Raw genomic sequence first — 13,855 nt, 5'->3', positions numbered from 1 at the left:
AACAACACTGTTTGTGTTCAGTGTTCTTCTAGTGATGCAACGGTAACCAAACCTCATGTGAATGCCTCTCTGAAGAGCAGCTCTTCCACACTGCATGACCACAGGGGAACCCATAGATGCCAGCGACTTGCTTAGCATACAGATCTCAGACAGGTAAGACTGGAAGAATGAGCTATGGCGCAATTACAAAAACATTCTTGCACAGTCATACTTACGCAATCAGACACACGGTCTATTCAGTGTCCAGTGTCAGGATCTATTCAGACGTCATGAAAAAGTGACAAACAGCTGAACTTAAACAACCATTATCTTTATTCAAAGTCTACAGTTTTGACATTTGAGTAAACAATGCGAGATGATTTGTGGAAAAATGAGCCGACATCTAACTAGTGTGAGCTGACAGACCAGTGGGCGGTGGTCTTCAGAAGCACTTCTGATGATCGCTCTAGTACCTGACCGGTTTTAATTACAGAAGAGCTCATCATTGACAAGAAAACAACAAGTGCAGATTGAACATTTGGCAGAGCTAAGAAGCCGCACAGAACAGCAGCATTAAAACCAATCTGTCTAATGTTTAAGACTATTCCAATTTGATGCGTTTAAGATAAATTTTGCATAAACCACCATTTCTTCACTGTCAATAGCTGGTGCATAAGTCAGAAATAGTCATCAAATCTCAGACTTAAAATGATTTAAGACTGAGAACCTTCACCAGATTTGAGATTAGTCTCCCTTCATTGTCAAAAGTGATGTGCAACTATTTTGCACTGCCCTTGCATTTAAAGAAAAAAGTTAAACTGCATGTGACATCATAGAAAAGAAGCCTTGAAAAAACAGAAAGAAATTAGGCATTTAGAGGCTGTAGGACAATTAAAACGTTCTCCCTCAAACACTGTGCCATCTTCTCCCCATCTCTGTTCCTAGAAAGAGGCAACTCCAGGAAAGATTCATCATACCATAACCTTTAAGTTTTTAAGCTACGGTAATCATTAAGAGCCCAGAGCACCACAACAAAAACAAACAGGGGGAGCCAGAAAGGCAGAGCAGAGTTTGGTGACCTGCATCCAAGGAAGCTACTGCATCTCTGTCGGGGTTGTATAAAGCAAAGTTTTTCTCTCAGCCCACTTTAACGGGGTTGAGGTAGTCCAGAGGTGGCGGTGGCAGTATACCGTTGCTGTGGCCTGACTTGATGCTGCTGATGTTAAAGCAGGACAGAGGGAGGTTTACATGATGACGCATGGTGCGCGGCTTTTGGTGATCTTCTGCACAGGTTTTCCGTCTGCAGCACACTGGACTGCATTCAAGACCTGCGACAGGAAGGAGAAACATCAGACACAGATATTGCTGTGATTTACATTTTATGAGCAGTTAGCTGTAATTGTGCAAGGATACACAAGTACACCCAAAAATGAAAAGTCACCATCTACTCATCCTCATGCCGATGGGAACTCGTTGTCCACAGAATATTTCTGAGGCTTCACAGCAACTAAACAACCTAAACAACTGGGGACTAGTTTTCAACATTAAAAAAGAAAAAAACAAAACAAAAACAACAATGTGGCACCATACAGCTTGTCCTGCGCAAGTCTCCAGAGGCCCTCAGATCCCAAATTGATCTGAAAAGACGGTATTTACACTCATGACCCACTGACGAGCTTGCGCACCCACCTCAGACAAGGTGTGGGCCAACACTTTCAGCTTAGCAGCCAAAGTGAAGGTTTCAGTAGAGAAAGAAGAAAAAAAAGTGTAAATAACATCTTTTCAAATCAATTTGGGACCTCTGGGCTTCCATAGACCTGGATTACAGGCTGTATGGAGCCATTTTCTGTTGTTTTCTTCTTTCTCCCAGTTGTCGTTACAAAATAAGTCCCCATCTAGTTCAGTTTAGGAGAATACTTCACCCGACTTTCCATCTGCACAGGGGTGAATTTTCATTTTTTTTTGGTGAACTTATCCTTTAAGCTCATATGTTTACTCACGTCATCCTCATATGGGAAGCCACCACATTCAAGCTTGGAGAAGATGAGCTGCTCGTTGATTTCAATCTCAAAGCTGCCTATAAAAACAAAGAAAAGAAGCAGACACGATCACTTTCTTGCACTTGGGAATGGACTTTGTCTTCAATACGAGCCGTCACATTAATGATAAAAAGGTCAGATATAACTAATCGTGATCAGGGTTCATGTCCATACTCTCTCAGCTGAAAGCCTGTACTCACCCTGTCTTCCCACGAAGCCTGACACCGCCGCATCGGGAAACTCACCCTTGACGACCAGGGCGAGCTCCTGATAGCGGGGTCCGTAACCTCATCCGCCACTGCAGCACACAAAAACACATGGATTACAGAAACCGCTAGTCCTGCACAGCCACTAGCATTAGCTCAGCTGGGAGCTAACACCGCTAATGCTAGCAGTACTACGTAACAACAGGCTTTAAACTGTGATTTACGGGATGGACCCGGGCACAAACAAGCACGTGTTGGCTAAAACCTTACGGAAAATGATAATGAGCAGGTTTAAAAGATGTAATTACCAGTACTCGACTTTAATCGTCACACCCATCGTTGTTGAGTTGTTGCTCCGGTGCTGTCAGCGGCGCAGGGCTCTCTGCTCCACTGCTGTTCGGTGCGTTCGTTGCCGTTCTAAGAGTGAGCCGCGGAGGGGGGCGGGGTTTAAACGCGGAGACACCCGTGAGGACAGCTGACATTAATCAAACCGGAACCAAAAGTCAAGTTATTTCAGCTTTCGTGATTTTTGAATTGGACTTTTCCTGATAAACTGAAGGTTTAATAGTTCCCGTGTGCTTCCAGAAAACTCTCCAACTCCTCACGCTAAATAAACGATTTTTAAAAAGCAGGATAAATATAGAGTGGTGTAGGGATGACGCATTTTTGTAGGCTAACCCGGAAGTTAGCGTCTTCGTCAAAAAGCTTATTGGATTTTTCAATTGGATTTTTGAAATATCGCAGAAAATAAGCTCTGTGGCAAACACAAGCTTATGATACTCACACGTTTCGTTCAGCAGGATAATCCTCACAGATGAAAACCACTTTTGTGATTTTCAAAGCGTGAATTAAATTACTAGAGGTAAAAAGCTAATGTTAGGCTATAAACATTGTGGTTGCTTGATTTAAACGTCACCACCAATAAACATCTTTGTCTTACTACACAATTACAAACAAGGAATTTGACTCCAGCGAGGTTTGCTCTCAATGTCCAAGGAACAGTTTCTAAACATTAAAATTAAGATAAATACATAAACATTCACATAAAGGTTGAGAGAAACCACCATTTCTTTTCCAGAACTTTAAACTATTTTATAATATATGTTAACATTCTTTCATGTAGGCAGGTGATGTTTTTTCCCCCCTTCTGCCTGGGGCACCTTAGTGGCAAGGAGGCCCAAAGCATAGGATGCCTGTGCCAACACCCTGCCCAGATTACATGTTAAGGTCCTGCATTGAAATACTACTGAAGTGAAAATACCTAGGTATCATGTGGGAATGAAACGGTTTTAGATCCAGAAATCAATGTGTGGATTCAGGATGTGACCTGTCACCTGAGCTGTGGGGAATTGTCATCCCTCATATGACTTCCTGACCTTTTCTAAGTCATATGGTCAGGAAGTCATATGGTCCGGAAGTCATATGAGAGGCATTCTGTAATAGAGTATTAACAGAAAGTTAGATAGGCTGACAGTAATTGTCCAGTAAAACACCAAAGGGTCATTGTTTTGGGGAAGGCATGATTAACAACTGTGATGATATAAAAGACTGCAGAGAACACTGTGGGTCTTCTCTCCATGACTCACGTGTATAGAATTAGAGACTCTCAAACTTCAACAACAAGTTTGAACAAATCCTTATAATCATCAGGAGAATGAATATAGTACCAATAGTAAAAGTAACATACTCAATGCAGAAAAATATCCCCATCTGAGATATTTAATGATATAGATACCATAACATCTTGTTCAGATTCATTCGTGTTTAAGCAGAATTTTAATGTAGTTGGTTGCGGTGAAGCACATTTTTCACATTAGGCTGCAGCTAATGGTTATTATAATCATAGATTCATCTGCTGTTTATTTTCTTCATTATTACATTTATTTATAATCCAACGCTGAATGTCTTCTGTGATTATTTATCTATTCCCCATGCAGTTATCATCACAGCCCCTTCTGGGAGTTTAATTTTTTCATAAAGCATCATCTTTATATGTTAAAACCTTAATTTGTAATGCAACTAGTGGGCTAATTACAGTATAGCTGTCGGATAGTGGAGTTCAAAGTACAGAAGTATGTTGTCGAGTTGAAAAAGAAAGTGGCATAAAAAGTACCTCAACTCTGTACTGAAGTACAATACTTGAGTAAATATACTCAAGTAAGATCATTCAGAGCATCTTAATGTTGTAAGATGGAGTTAACATTAACTTTTTCTCTACTGTTGGTTAGTTTAAGTTACAACAATGCATCATATTTCTTAAAATCACATGTTTTGTTGGAATCTTAATCTTAAAGTAACTTAGAAACTGTAGCACTCAAATAAATGTAGTGGAATAAAAAGTGCAATGTTTGCATTTGAACTGTAGTGAACTACATTAAACACAGCTCTCTGTATCCCCCGGCTGTGTTTGTTTAATGATAAATGCCTCACACACTCTTTCGTTTCCCCTCCAAGCGGACTGTCGACCTGCTGCTGAGAGGTGTGGCTCTTACAGTCTACTCCCGTGTGCGTCTATTACTCATTACAGTCAACCTTCAGACTCATAAACACATAAAACACAAACCTCTGCTATCAGTCTGTCCACATTTTTCGCAGAGAACACGGAAAACATGGACACGAGACATGAATAAATAGTTTGTTTCAAAATCTGCCTGCTTATAGATGAATGTGAGATGGCAACCAGCGAGCTGTCAACATGTAAGTTTTGATTCTTTGTGTATCATAATAACGGCATTATGTTCACGATCCTGTCGTGATTTTTAGTTTGAAAGGTATTTTTGAATGAAAAGCAAAACAACTTCCTACTGTGATTAGTTATGTAGGAGTTATCAGCGTCATGTTTTATATTAGAGTTGATTGATGAGTGACCTTTTTCATCACATACTCTTACCTTTTTTTTTTTAGATATTATAATTTGTTCACTTACAACATTTACGTGACAAAACAGATTGAACTCAGTGTAAATTTTTGTAGTTTTATGTCACTTTGGAGCCTAATTATATAGGTTGTTAGGGCTGCAAACAAAATGATTTGATGATATAATCTGCCTCTTTATTGATCAATCATTTTTCAAGTGTTTCATTGACAGCTGACTTATCTTAATTGCTTATTCTTTCAGGCTAATAGCCCAAAAATATATGAATACTCACTTTGCTGTCATAAAAAAAAAAGAAAATCCAGGATGTATTCACATTTGAGAAGCTTAAACAATGTATTTTTGTGACTTTTGCCACTTAAATGATTGATTATGAAAACTGTTGCTGTTTAATTTCTGTCAGACATATAAAAACTCAAAATTATTTAATTTACTGTCATAACAGAGAAATACAATCTGCACATTTTCACATTTGAGGAGCTTGAACAATGTATTTTTTGTGACATTTGCTTAAAAAAAACAACTCACAACGAATGATTATCAAATTGTTGCTGTTTAATTTTGTGTCAAATATATCAAACTCAAACATATTTCATATTAAATCATAAAAGAAGAACAAAAACAGCAAATATTACAATGTAGAAAGCTGAAAGGAGGGAAGTTTTGGCATTTTTGCTTTAGAATAATAAAAACAAACACCTCCTCTTTCCCTCTCTGTGTCTCTATTTCTTTGTCAGGGGACGGCTGGAGTGCGTCACAGTTACAGATTGTCCTTCTTGGAGGCCGAAACTCTGGAAAGAGCTCCGTGGGGAACTTAATCCTGGGCAAAGAGGAGTTTGTCACCAAAGAGAGGACCTCATGCTCTCGGAGGCTGGGTGTGGTGGCCGGACGGTGGCTCACGGTGGTGGACACTCCCGGCTGGTGGTGTGACTTCAGCGCTCAGGACACATCTGAGCTGGTGAAGAGGGAGATTATCAGCAGCGTCTCTCTCTGCTCACCAGGCCCACATGTATTTCTGATCACAGTCAAGGCGAGCTCGGCCTTCTCGGAGAAGCGTCGCAGGGCCGTGGAGGAGCACGTGGCCCTGCTGGGTGAGGGGGTGTGGAGTCACTGCATGGTGGTCTTCACCTCCTCTGACAGGTTTGATCACACAGAGGAAGAGGGAGGGGAGGCCCTCTGCTGGCTCACTGAGAAGTGCAGTCAGAGGTGTCACACTGTTAACTGGAGGGATGATGCTGGAGTCAGCGAGCTGCTGGAGAAGATACAGAGGCTTGTCGCAGAAAATGGAAACGGAGTGTTTGAGATGCAGGAGGACATTTTACAGGCGGTTGTAGAGGAGAAGAGACGAGTGGAGGAGAGGGCTCAGCAGAGGTGTGTGAGGATGAAGAAACACAGATCTCTCATGAGAGGTGAGTTCATCTTAATCTTTGACATGTTGTGCTCATTTCTGGATGTTGAAATAGAAATCTGCAAAATCCAAAGTTTATTCTAATAAATCAGAATAAATACTGAAGCTACTGGGCCTCATATTTCCACTTCTATTCTTCCAGGGAGGCTGCGGTCCATCACTAACATCCGGATTGTGTTGTTGGGAGCAAAGGGTTCTGGGAAAACTTCCACTCTGAACACAATCCTGAGCAGAGGGAGCGACCAGGGTTTGAGGAGGACATCTCGGTGCCAGGTTGGAGAAGGAGTGGTGTTTGGGAGACAGCTGACTGTGGTGGACACACCGGGCTGGTGGATGAACTACTTCTGCGACGAGACTCCCATCTTCGACCGGAGGGAGATGGTGCTCAGCTTGTCTCTCTGCCCTCCGGGGCCTCACGTCTTCCTGCTGGTGATCCGCGTGGACAGAGCCTTCACCGACACCTACAGGAGGGCAGCGGAGGAGCACCTCCAGCTGATCAGCGAGCACATCTGGAGTCGCGTCATTGTGCTGTTTAGTGTCGGGGACTGGCTGGGAGGCACGACTACCGAGCAGTGCATCGAGAGCGAGGGGGAGCCTCTGCGGTGGCTCATTGAAAGGTGCGGCAACAGGTATCACGTCCTGAACAATAAGACTAAAGGGGATGGATTTCAAGTCAGAGAACTGATTGGGAAGATGGTGGAAATGTTGTCTGGCTGTGACAGCATCCTGCATTATGAGATAGAGAGGGGAGCGATGGAGCAGATGGAGGAGGGGATGAGAAGAGAGAAGGAGAGAGCCAAGGAGAGACGGATGAAGAAGGAGAAACAAAGGCAGATGGCGAGGTCTCAGCTGGGTGGGTTAGATACATTTAATACTGCTGGTTCAATCTTGTTTTACTTATTTAATAAACACTGATTTTTGGACACAATTCAATCAGGTTTGTTTGTTTCTAACAGATTTGTAAATCTTCTTTACGACAGAGAAACTAAACCCCCTTCCAGAATTGAGGATTGTGCTTGTCGGTGGCAAGAAAACCGGCAAGAGCTCCTGTGCAAACACCATCCTGAGCACGGACTGCTTCCACACAGACACACAAACCACCTCCTGCTCTGGAGGACGAGCCAAAATCACCGGCAAGATGCTGGCAGTGCTGGACACACCTGGCTGCTTCTCCGTGACCTCTGACCTCCTCACTCCATCCTGCGCTCTCCTCCTGGTTGTCAACGTGAGCTCCTCATTCAAAGACACCCACATGGAGGCCATGGAGAAACAGCTGGAGGCAGGAGGAGGCCAGATATGGAGCAGAGCTGTGGTCCTGTTCAGCTACGGCGACTGGCTGGGCGACACGAGCGTCGAGCAGCGCATTGAGAGCGAAGGTGAGCCGCTGCAGAGGCTGGTGGAGAAGTGTGGGAACAGATACCATGTACTGGATAATAAACACAGAGGGGATGGAGCTCAGGTGAACGAGCTAATCGGGCTGATAGAGGAGACGCTGGTTGGAGAGAGGCTGGCTGTTCTTCACAGAGGTGATCACATGTGGAAAAGTGTTTCCTCAGCAGGTGAGCAGCAGATAGACGCAGTGACGATGTGTCAACGAGGATTAAAGGCGCTCACGAGCTGCAGACGTCAGCTCTCCCCTGAATGTAAGTAAACCTCATGCACTGATGTTTCCCCCCAGTTTTCTGGGGCCTGAGCAGATGTTATATTGTCACATAGTCATAAAGCATATTGAATTAAAATCGGTTACTGAAATAGGATGTAATCATGTAAAACAGGTATAGAATATGCACCACACAGAACAGCATTATGCTATATTGTTAAAACCTGTAGCAGAGAAGAATAGAAAACACAGAGTGAACAACTCAAACAAATCTGAAAGTAGAAGTCATATCAGGTGTAACATGGGGAGGGATCTAATAAAAACTGGTTTATGGTAGCGAGGCAGCGGTTTCTGTATTGGAGAGATAAGCAGATTTATATCTCATGATGGGTGGTGATGGTTGGAATTTTTATCGCGAACATGACATAAAGTTTTATTTCATTTTCAGTGACTGAATCAGCCAATTCCCCTGCTCACTGCTCAGATAATGGTGGTCAGATAGTGGCACTACCATCAGGAAGAACAGGAGGATGGACTGGACTCACTGTGCTGGACAGAGACACCATCATGTCCTGTTTAGCCTCTGCGCTCTCTGGTAAACAAAGACTGAGGTGGAGTATAAATTTGCCCGTGACTGACGATTTCCACCTGAGACTGAACGGTGAAAGCCAGCTGTTCTCACCCAGACAACCAAAAAATATTCTAGCTTTACCTCAAACACAGCACAGGATGCCTGCAGAGGGAAACATCATCAGCGTGACCTCCCTCTGCCATCCTGCACTGAAAGAGCGGACTCTCAGGAGGCTCAGTGAGTCTGGAGGGCTGCAGGCCCTGATCGACCAGTGGGACCACAGCAGCCTGGAGGAGCTGGAGGCCTTCATCGACTCCTACTTTGAGATGGTTTGGGAGCAAACCATGGGGTCGTCTCAGTCGGCCGACCCCGACAACACGGAGCAGGACGCTGTCGTCGAGGAGGCCGGACAGGAGGAAGTACTGTCATCCATCGACAGGAAGCTTTCAAAGCTGGAGCTCCTTGAGGACATCAGGAGGGATCTGGCTGAGCTGAGGACGAGTCTGGAGCAGAGCTGGAAGGCCATACAGGAAATGAGAGGAAAGAGCAAACAAGATTATGATACAGGGTAATCAAAAATGGAATCAATTATCTCATACGGTGAAAACTAATTACATGAATTAAGTTGATGTCAAAGTAGAAAAGTATAAAAAATATAGTTTCACAACCTGTTATGATATTTCTTTTCTCCACAAGGGGGAGCTGTTGTATAAGAGTAAGTTATTGTCTATTATGTGGCCACTGATGCGTCACATTTCTGCAGGGATGGACTCAGACCTTTTACTTGAGTAAAGATAGCAATACCACAGCATAGAAATACTATTGTTACAAGTAAAAGCCATGCACTCAAAAATGAAAGTGAACGTACAAATGTAATAGCTTCAAAATATACAGCAGTAAACTGATAATTGTTGTTATTGGATTGTATTTATTGATGCGTGTATGTGTTCATCCTTTTACTGTTGCAGCCCGGTTAAAGGTGGGGCTGATTTTAATTAAGAAGATCAATAAAGTCTTATCTTAAGCTGTAGTGAGTTCTCTGTCAATTAGGTAATATTTTATAGTAACCATCAAATTAAAGGTGCAATATGTAAGAATGTGTGTTATAAAAATATTTTAAAATTGAACCAACATTATCAACAGAATGTGAAGAAACAACAGCGTTATGTCCAAGATGTTTATGTGTTGTGGAGAAATCTATATATACCACTCTGAGCTGCCAGTGTGGGCTGCTAGCTGCACGGCTAACTGAGCTAACTGCCACCTGTTTGTTTGACTTGGCCAATTCTTACATGTTGCACCTTCAAAGTAACAGATTTATCTCCATACACTACAGTATGTGGCCAAAAGTTTGTGGTCACCTGAACATTACATCTCTAGCGTCAGTTAATCTTTGAGCCTGTACTTTGTGGTGGTCTGCTTTTGGACTCCGTTATATGAAAAAGGTGTTTCTCGTGTTTTTTGGCAGCCTCGCTTGCTTTTGTGGAGAAGCAAAAATATTAGAAACACACTCCAACAGTTTCAATTCAACGCCACAAAAGCATGCGGACTCCTGAACATTACACTGTATGTGACTGTGAGAAAAACGTTTCAGGCTTTCTTGAGTCATGCCTGACTCAAGGAAACACTTTTTGAGATGACATTTAGTGGTGATTGAATACTCTTAGTCACTTTGACTAGTAGAACAGCTGTACTTTGAGATAAAAACCCTTGAAGTTCAGCTCTAAATATACCTGAGGTCTTCTTTTCTCGCCTCTTATCACCCACAGTGTTGTTGACGGATAACCCTTCAGCCTCAAAGCTCCAGAAATGTTGCCATAACTGCGATATAAGACAAGAGAAATCTCAACCGGGAGCAGGACGGAGACATTTTTAGGATGGACTTACAGGGAGCATAATAGCAAAGGAGTGATTTGTAGGCAATCATGGTCTATTTATCTCTGTCAGTCTTCATCTCGGGGCTTTCTCTCTTTGCATTGCACCTCTTTGAATATCATTGCTCCTTCAGTCCCCTCTCCCTGCTGTCTTATCATCTATCTTCCTCTCTTGTCAACATGTCATTCCTCCACTCTATTCTCCTGCAGCTCATTGTCCCTCAGCCCATTCTCCCTTCTCTATCTTTTTCTCTCTGCCATCCCATCCTCTCTGCAGTTCTCCCCTCCCTCCCTCAAATCAAGTCGTGAGTGCTCATTAAAGGAGTCCTGCAGCCCGGGAGGAAGCGCAGCAGAAATGGATCTCCACCCTCTCCCTCTCTCCATCGCCGAGGCGCTGTTCGGGAGACAATTTTGAGCCCACATCCATCTCCATTAGCGGGACAGCGCAGCGACCAGCACGACCCCCTACCCGCCGCCTCGTATCACGTTTCACTGCCTGCTATTTTTCCAGGTGGAAAAAAAAAAAGCCAGGCGGAGAGATGGGCAGTGGCTGGGAACATGGAGGAAGAGAAGGGATGATTTAGACCTGGTGTAAAGGAATCATCCATCCTCCACTTCCCTCCATGCTCTGATACGATGACGTCTCCCGGGGGTGATGTCTGGGACGTGGTAGAGTGTAGACCTGTGCACCTCAGCGGGAGATCTGAACTTTTCTACCCTTTACAGCCCATAAAGAAAGCCTGCGTCATGGCCTCACAGTGATACTTCACTAGAGAGAAAGGTACAGAGTGCAGCACAGAAACAGCTGTACCAGGTGATCAGGCCAGGTGATGGCTGTGTAATGGAAATTATTAGTGCCTATTGTTGAGGCTGAAACTACATTTAGGACAAAGCTGTGGTAAACAACATAGAGATGAGGGCACAGAGGGTATTCAAGAGATTAATCATCTAAATAACAAACGGCTCCAGATGTGTCCATGTCACATTTATAGGCCCAGTCGCCCCAATAAAATGTTTGCATTTTACGCTTCTGCAAACCACAGATACGTTCAAATACTCCTCATACCTGCATTTCTACACAACACGTCGTGTCATGTTCACAGTGCATGTATAAGAGATGACTTTCATGTGTCAGAGGGGGCCGGTGGTAGCACGGCGGCTGAGCGTGACGGCAAGCGAGGGACCGCTCTTCAAGGCAATGTTTTACCATTTGTAAGCGTGAAACCACTGGATATTTTAAGGAGAAACTGGGGTTTTCCAGCTGTGTTTGTGGCAACAGAAGCAGTTGAGCCAAAACGTGAACTTTTGATCATAAACACCATAAACAAATAAATAGAAAGTAGGCCGGTGAAACATGCCTTTTGCTTCATTTCTTTTATTGTTCGGGATAAAACCAAGTCTAAACTTAAACATTTTTGTTTTCAAGGCTGAAATATTGAGAGTGAAATCTCACGTAAGGTGTGTAGCGTCAAGTCTTTTGGATCCCCCAGGGGAAGCTAGACTATCTTGTGATGCAGATTTTGGACTGAGGGATGGATGTAAATCAAGTCAAGTCTTCATGAGTCAGTCTCACAGCAGCCATGCCAAGCCTTGTTGTAGTGAGGGAAGTCCATCTGAAATTCGTTTTGCCCCCATTACAACATCACATTTAGCCTGTTGGGAACCGTTTCACAGGAATAGTTAAGAAACAGTCTGACTAAGACCAGGCTTCAAGTGTGAAGGCGATGGAGGAGTGAGTGTCAGATCTAAATGGGATACATTTGGCTTTGCCGCCACCTGGCCCGGACCAGAACAACCACACATACACACATGAATACACAAACACACACTCGCTCTCTTCCATCTTCCCAAATCCACGTCTGTCACTGAGCCCCATCAGGATACGCCGGCTCAGTGGAAACCTCAAGGGCAAAGTTCAGGAAGCAATTAAGGGAAATAACTGCACACCAGTGGAACAAGTTCCAGTCCCATTCTGAATATGTGTCTGTTTCTCAGAAGGTCTCACTCGTTAAATCATTAACCCTGTGACTGGAGACCACAAAAGAGGAAAAGCAACACGGTTGTATGTTAAAAATTTAGACGCCATCTGCTTCACAAGTGGCTATTACAAGAGCTATTACAGCGAGGGATGAGAGGAGAGCCCCCTGTAAATCAATGGAGGCTTACTGGGTTCGTGGTTTGACCCTGAAGTCGATTTCACCTTCAGACATTTCGCTCCCAACGACGGCCAACGTGGCAGAATGCTTTCACAGCGTTTTATCACTGCGATATGTCAGAAGCACTTAAATAAGAGATATATCATAGAGAATATAAACATCTGGGCTGCTAAAAACATCACCGCTATCTGTGAGCAGGATGGCAGGAACAGCAAAGCGTGAAATGTGTGGGTTTGGGCTCTAAACACATATGAAACAGTTTTTATTTGAACGATTTTTGAACTTTCTGTGTATGAAGGGGTTAGAGGAATGTTTTCTAACCTCAAAGGGTTCACAAGATCAATTTATAACAGATAGTTGCCATGCTAGAAGCGTGTGCCAGTGTCGGTCTACTCTGCAGGCTGACTACTTTGGTCTTGGTTTTTCTGGTTCGGACCACCAGCAGGTCAACATTTGCATTTGCTTTGTACTTGATCAGTATCAGTATCAGTATGCTAAACTATGTTGATGAACATGGTAAACATTTCTTGCTAAACACTTAATCTGATAGTTTCTCTCTAGTTGGAATAGATGGATTCTTTCTGTGCATGTTTGCCTCACGTGGGGCTAGCATTAGGAGACATTGCTTCCAGGAAGGACAGAACCAAGTAAAGTCAAAAAGCAAGTAAAACAAGACAAGTGAAGGAAAGTTCAAGGAGAAATCAAGAACACAGGGAACACATGAGAAGGGGAGAACAGGCACAGGAGCACAGGAGACACATGAACGGAAACAGACCAGGAGTGAAGGAACAACACAGGTATTAAATACAAACTAAACTAACGAGGGTTTGAGGTGCAAGTGGAGAGACACTGGAGTTCTAACAAGGCTGGTGTGAGACAGGTGTGGGGGAAAATCAGGCTGGGGAGGAGCACAGGAACACAGGAGGGAAACACCAGGAGCACAGGTGAGTGATTAGAAAGTGACTTCGGACGCAAGAGGATAAAACCAAAAATCATGAAACTACAGTGTCTCACACACAAGTTTAGAAACAACTGTGTTTAAAGTCTTGAACGTGCATGTGTTTCTTTTTTCCTGTGCCACATTAACATGCTGAGGTTGTTTCATACCTGGCAGGATCCATGAATTTAGTCTGGCATTGATACAATC

The 13,855-nt window shown here is 43.5% G+C and overlaps 2 protein-coding genes across 2 annotated transcripts; one reads left to right on the top strand and one right to left on the bottom strand.

The window, feature by feature from the left end:
- Positions 1-289: 289 nt before the first annotated feature.
- LOC141020034 (migration and invasion enhancer 1-like) lies at positions 290-2,683 on the bottom strand. Its single transcript, XM_073495072.1, has 4 exons — positions 2,533-2,683; positions 2,219-2,316; positions 1,980-2,056; positions 290-1,307 (listed from the first exon to the last, which is right to left on the bottom strand). The coding sequence occupies exons 1-4, from the start codon at positions 2,559-2,561 to the stop codon at positions 1,224-1,226; spliced, it is 288 nt and encodes a 95-aa protein (XP_073351173.1). The 5' UTR covers positions 2,562-2,683; the 3' UTR covers positions 290-1,223.
- Positions 2,684-4,747: 2,064 nt separating this feature from the next.
- LOC141019882 (uncharacterized) lies at positions 4,748-9,706 on the top strand. Its single transcript, XM_073494908.1, has 5 exons — positions 4,748-4,921; positions 5,837-6,508; positions 6,650-7,360; positions 7,488-8,150; positions 8,556-9,706. The coding sequence occupies exons 1-5, from the start codon at positions 4,897-4,899 to the stop codon at positions 9,248-9,250; spliced, it is 2,766 nt and encodes a 921-aa protein (XP_073351009.1). The 5' UTR covers positions 4,748-4,896; the 3' UTR covers positions 9,251-9,706.
- Positions 9,707-13,855: the final 4,149 nt, after the last annotated feature.

The sequence above is a fragment of the Pagrus major genome, chromosome 23 (assembly GCF_040436345.1).
Source record: "Pagrus major chromosome 23, Pma_NU_1.0".
NCBI lineage: Eukaryota > Metazoa > Chordata > Actinopteri > Spariformes > Sparidae > Pagrus > Pagrus major.
Note: the sequence above shows the minus strand (reverse complement) of the source record. Positions and strands in the feature narration are given on the sequence as shown.

Excerpts from the sequence above, each read along its gene's own strand:
- LOC141019882 (XM_073494908.1), top strand. The coding sequence starts at position 4,897 with ATGGCAACCAGCGAGCTGTCAACAT. Across the intron at positions 6,509-6,649 it reads ACACAGATCTCTCATGAGAG|GGAGGCTGCGGTCCATCACT; the intron begins GTGAGTTCATCT and ends CTATTCTTCCAG. Across the intron at positions 7,361-7,487 it reads GATGGCGAGGTCTCAGCTGG|AGAAACTAAACCCCCTTCCA; the intron begins GTGGGTTAGATA and ends TCTTTACGACAG.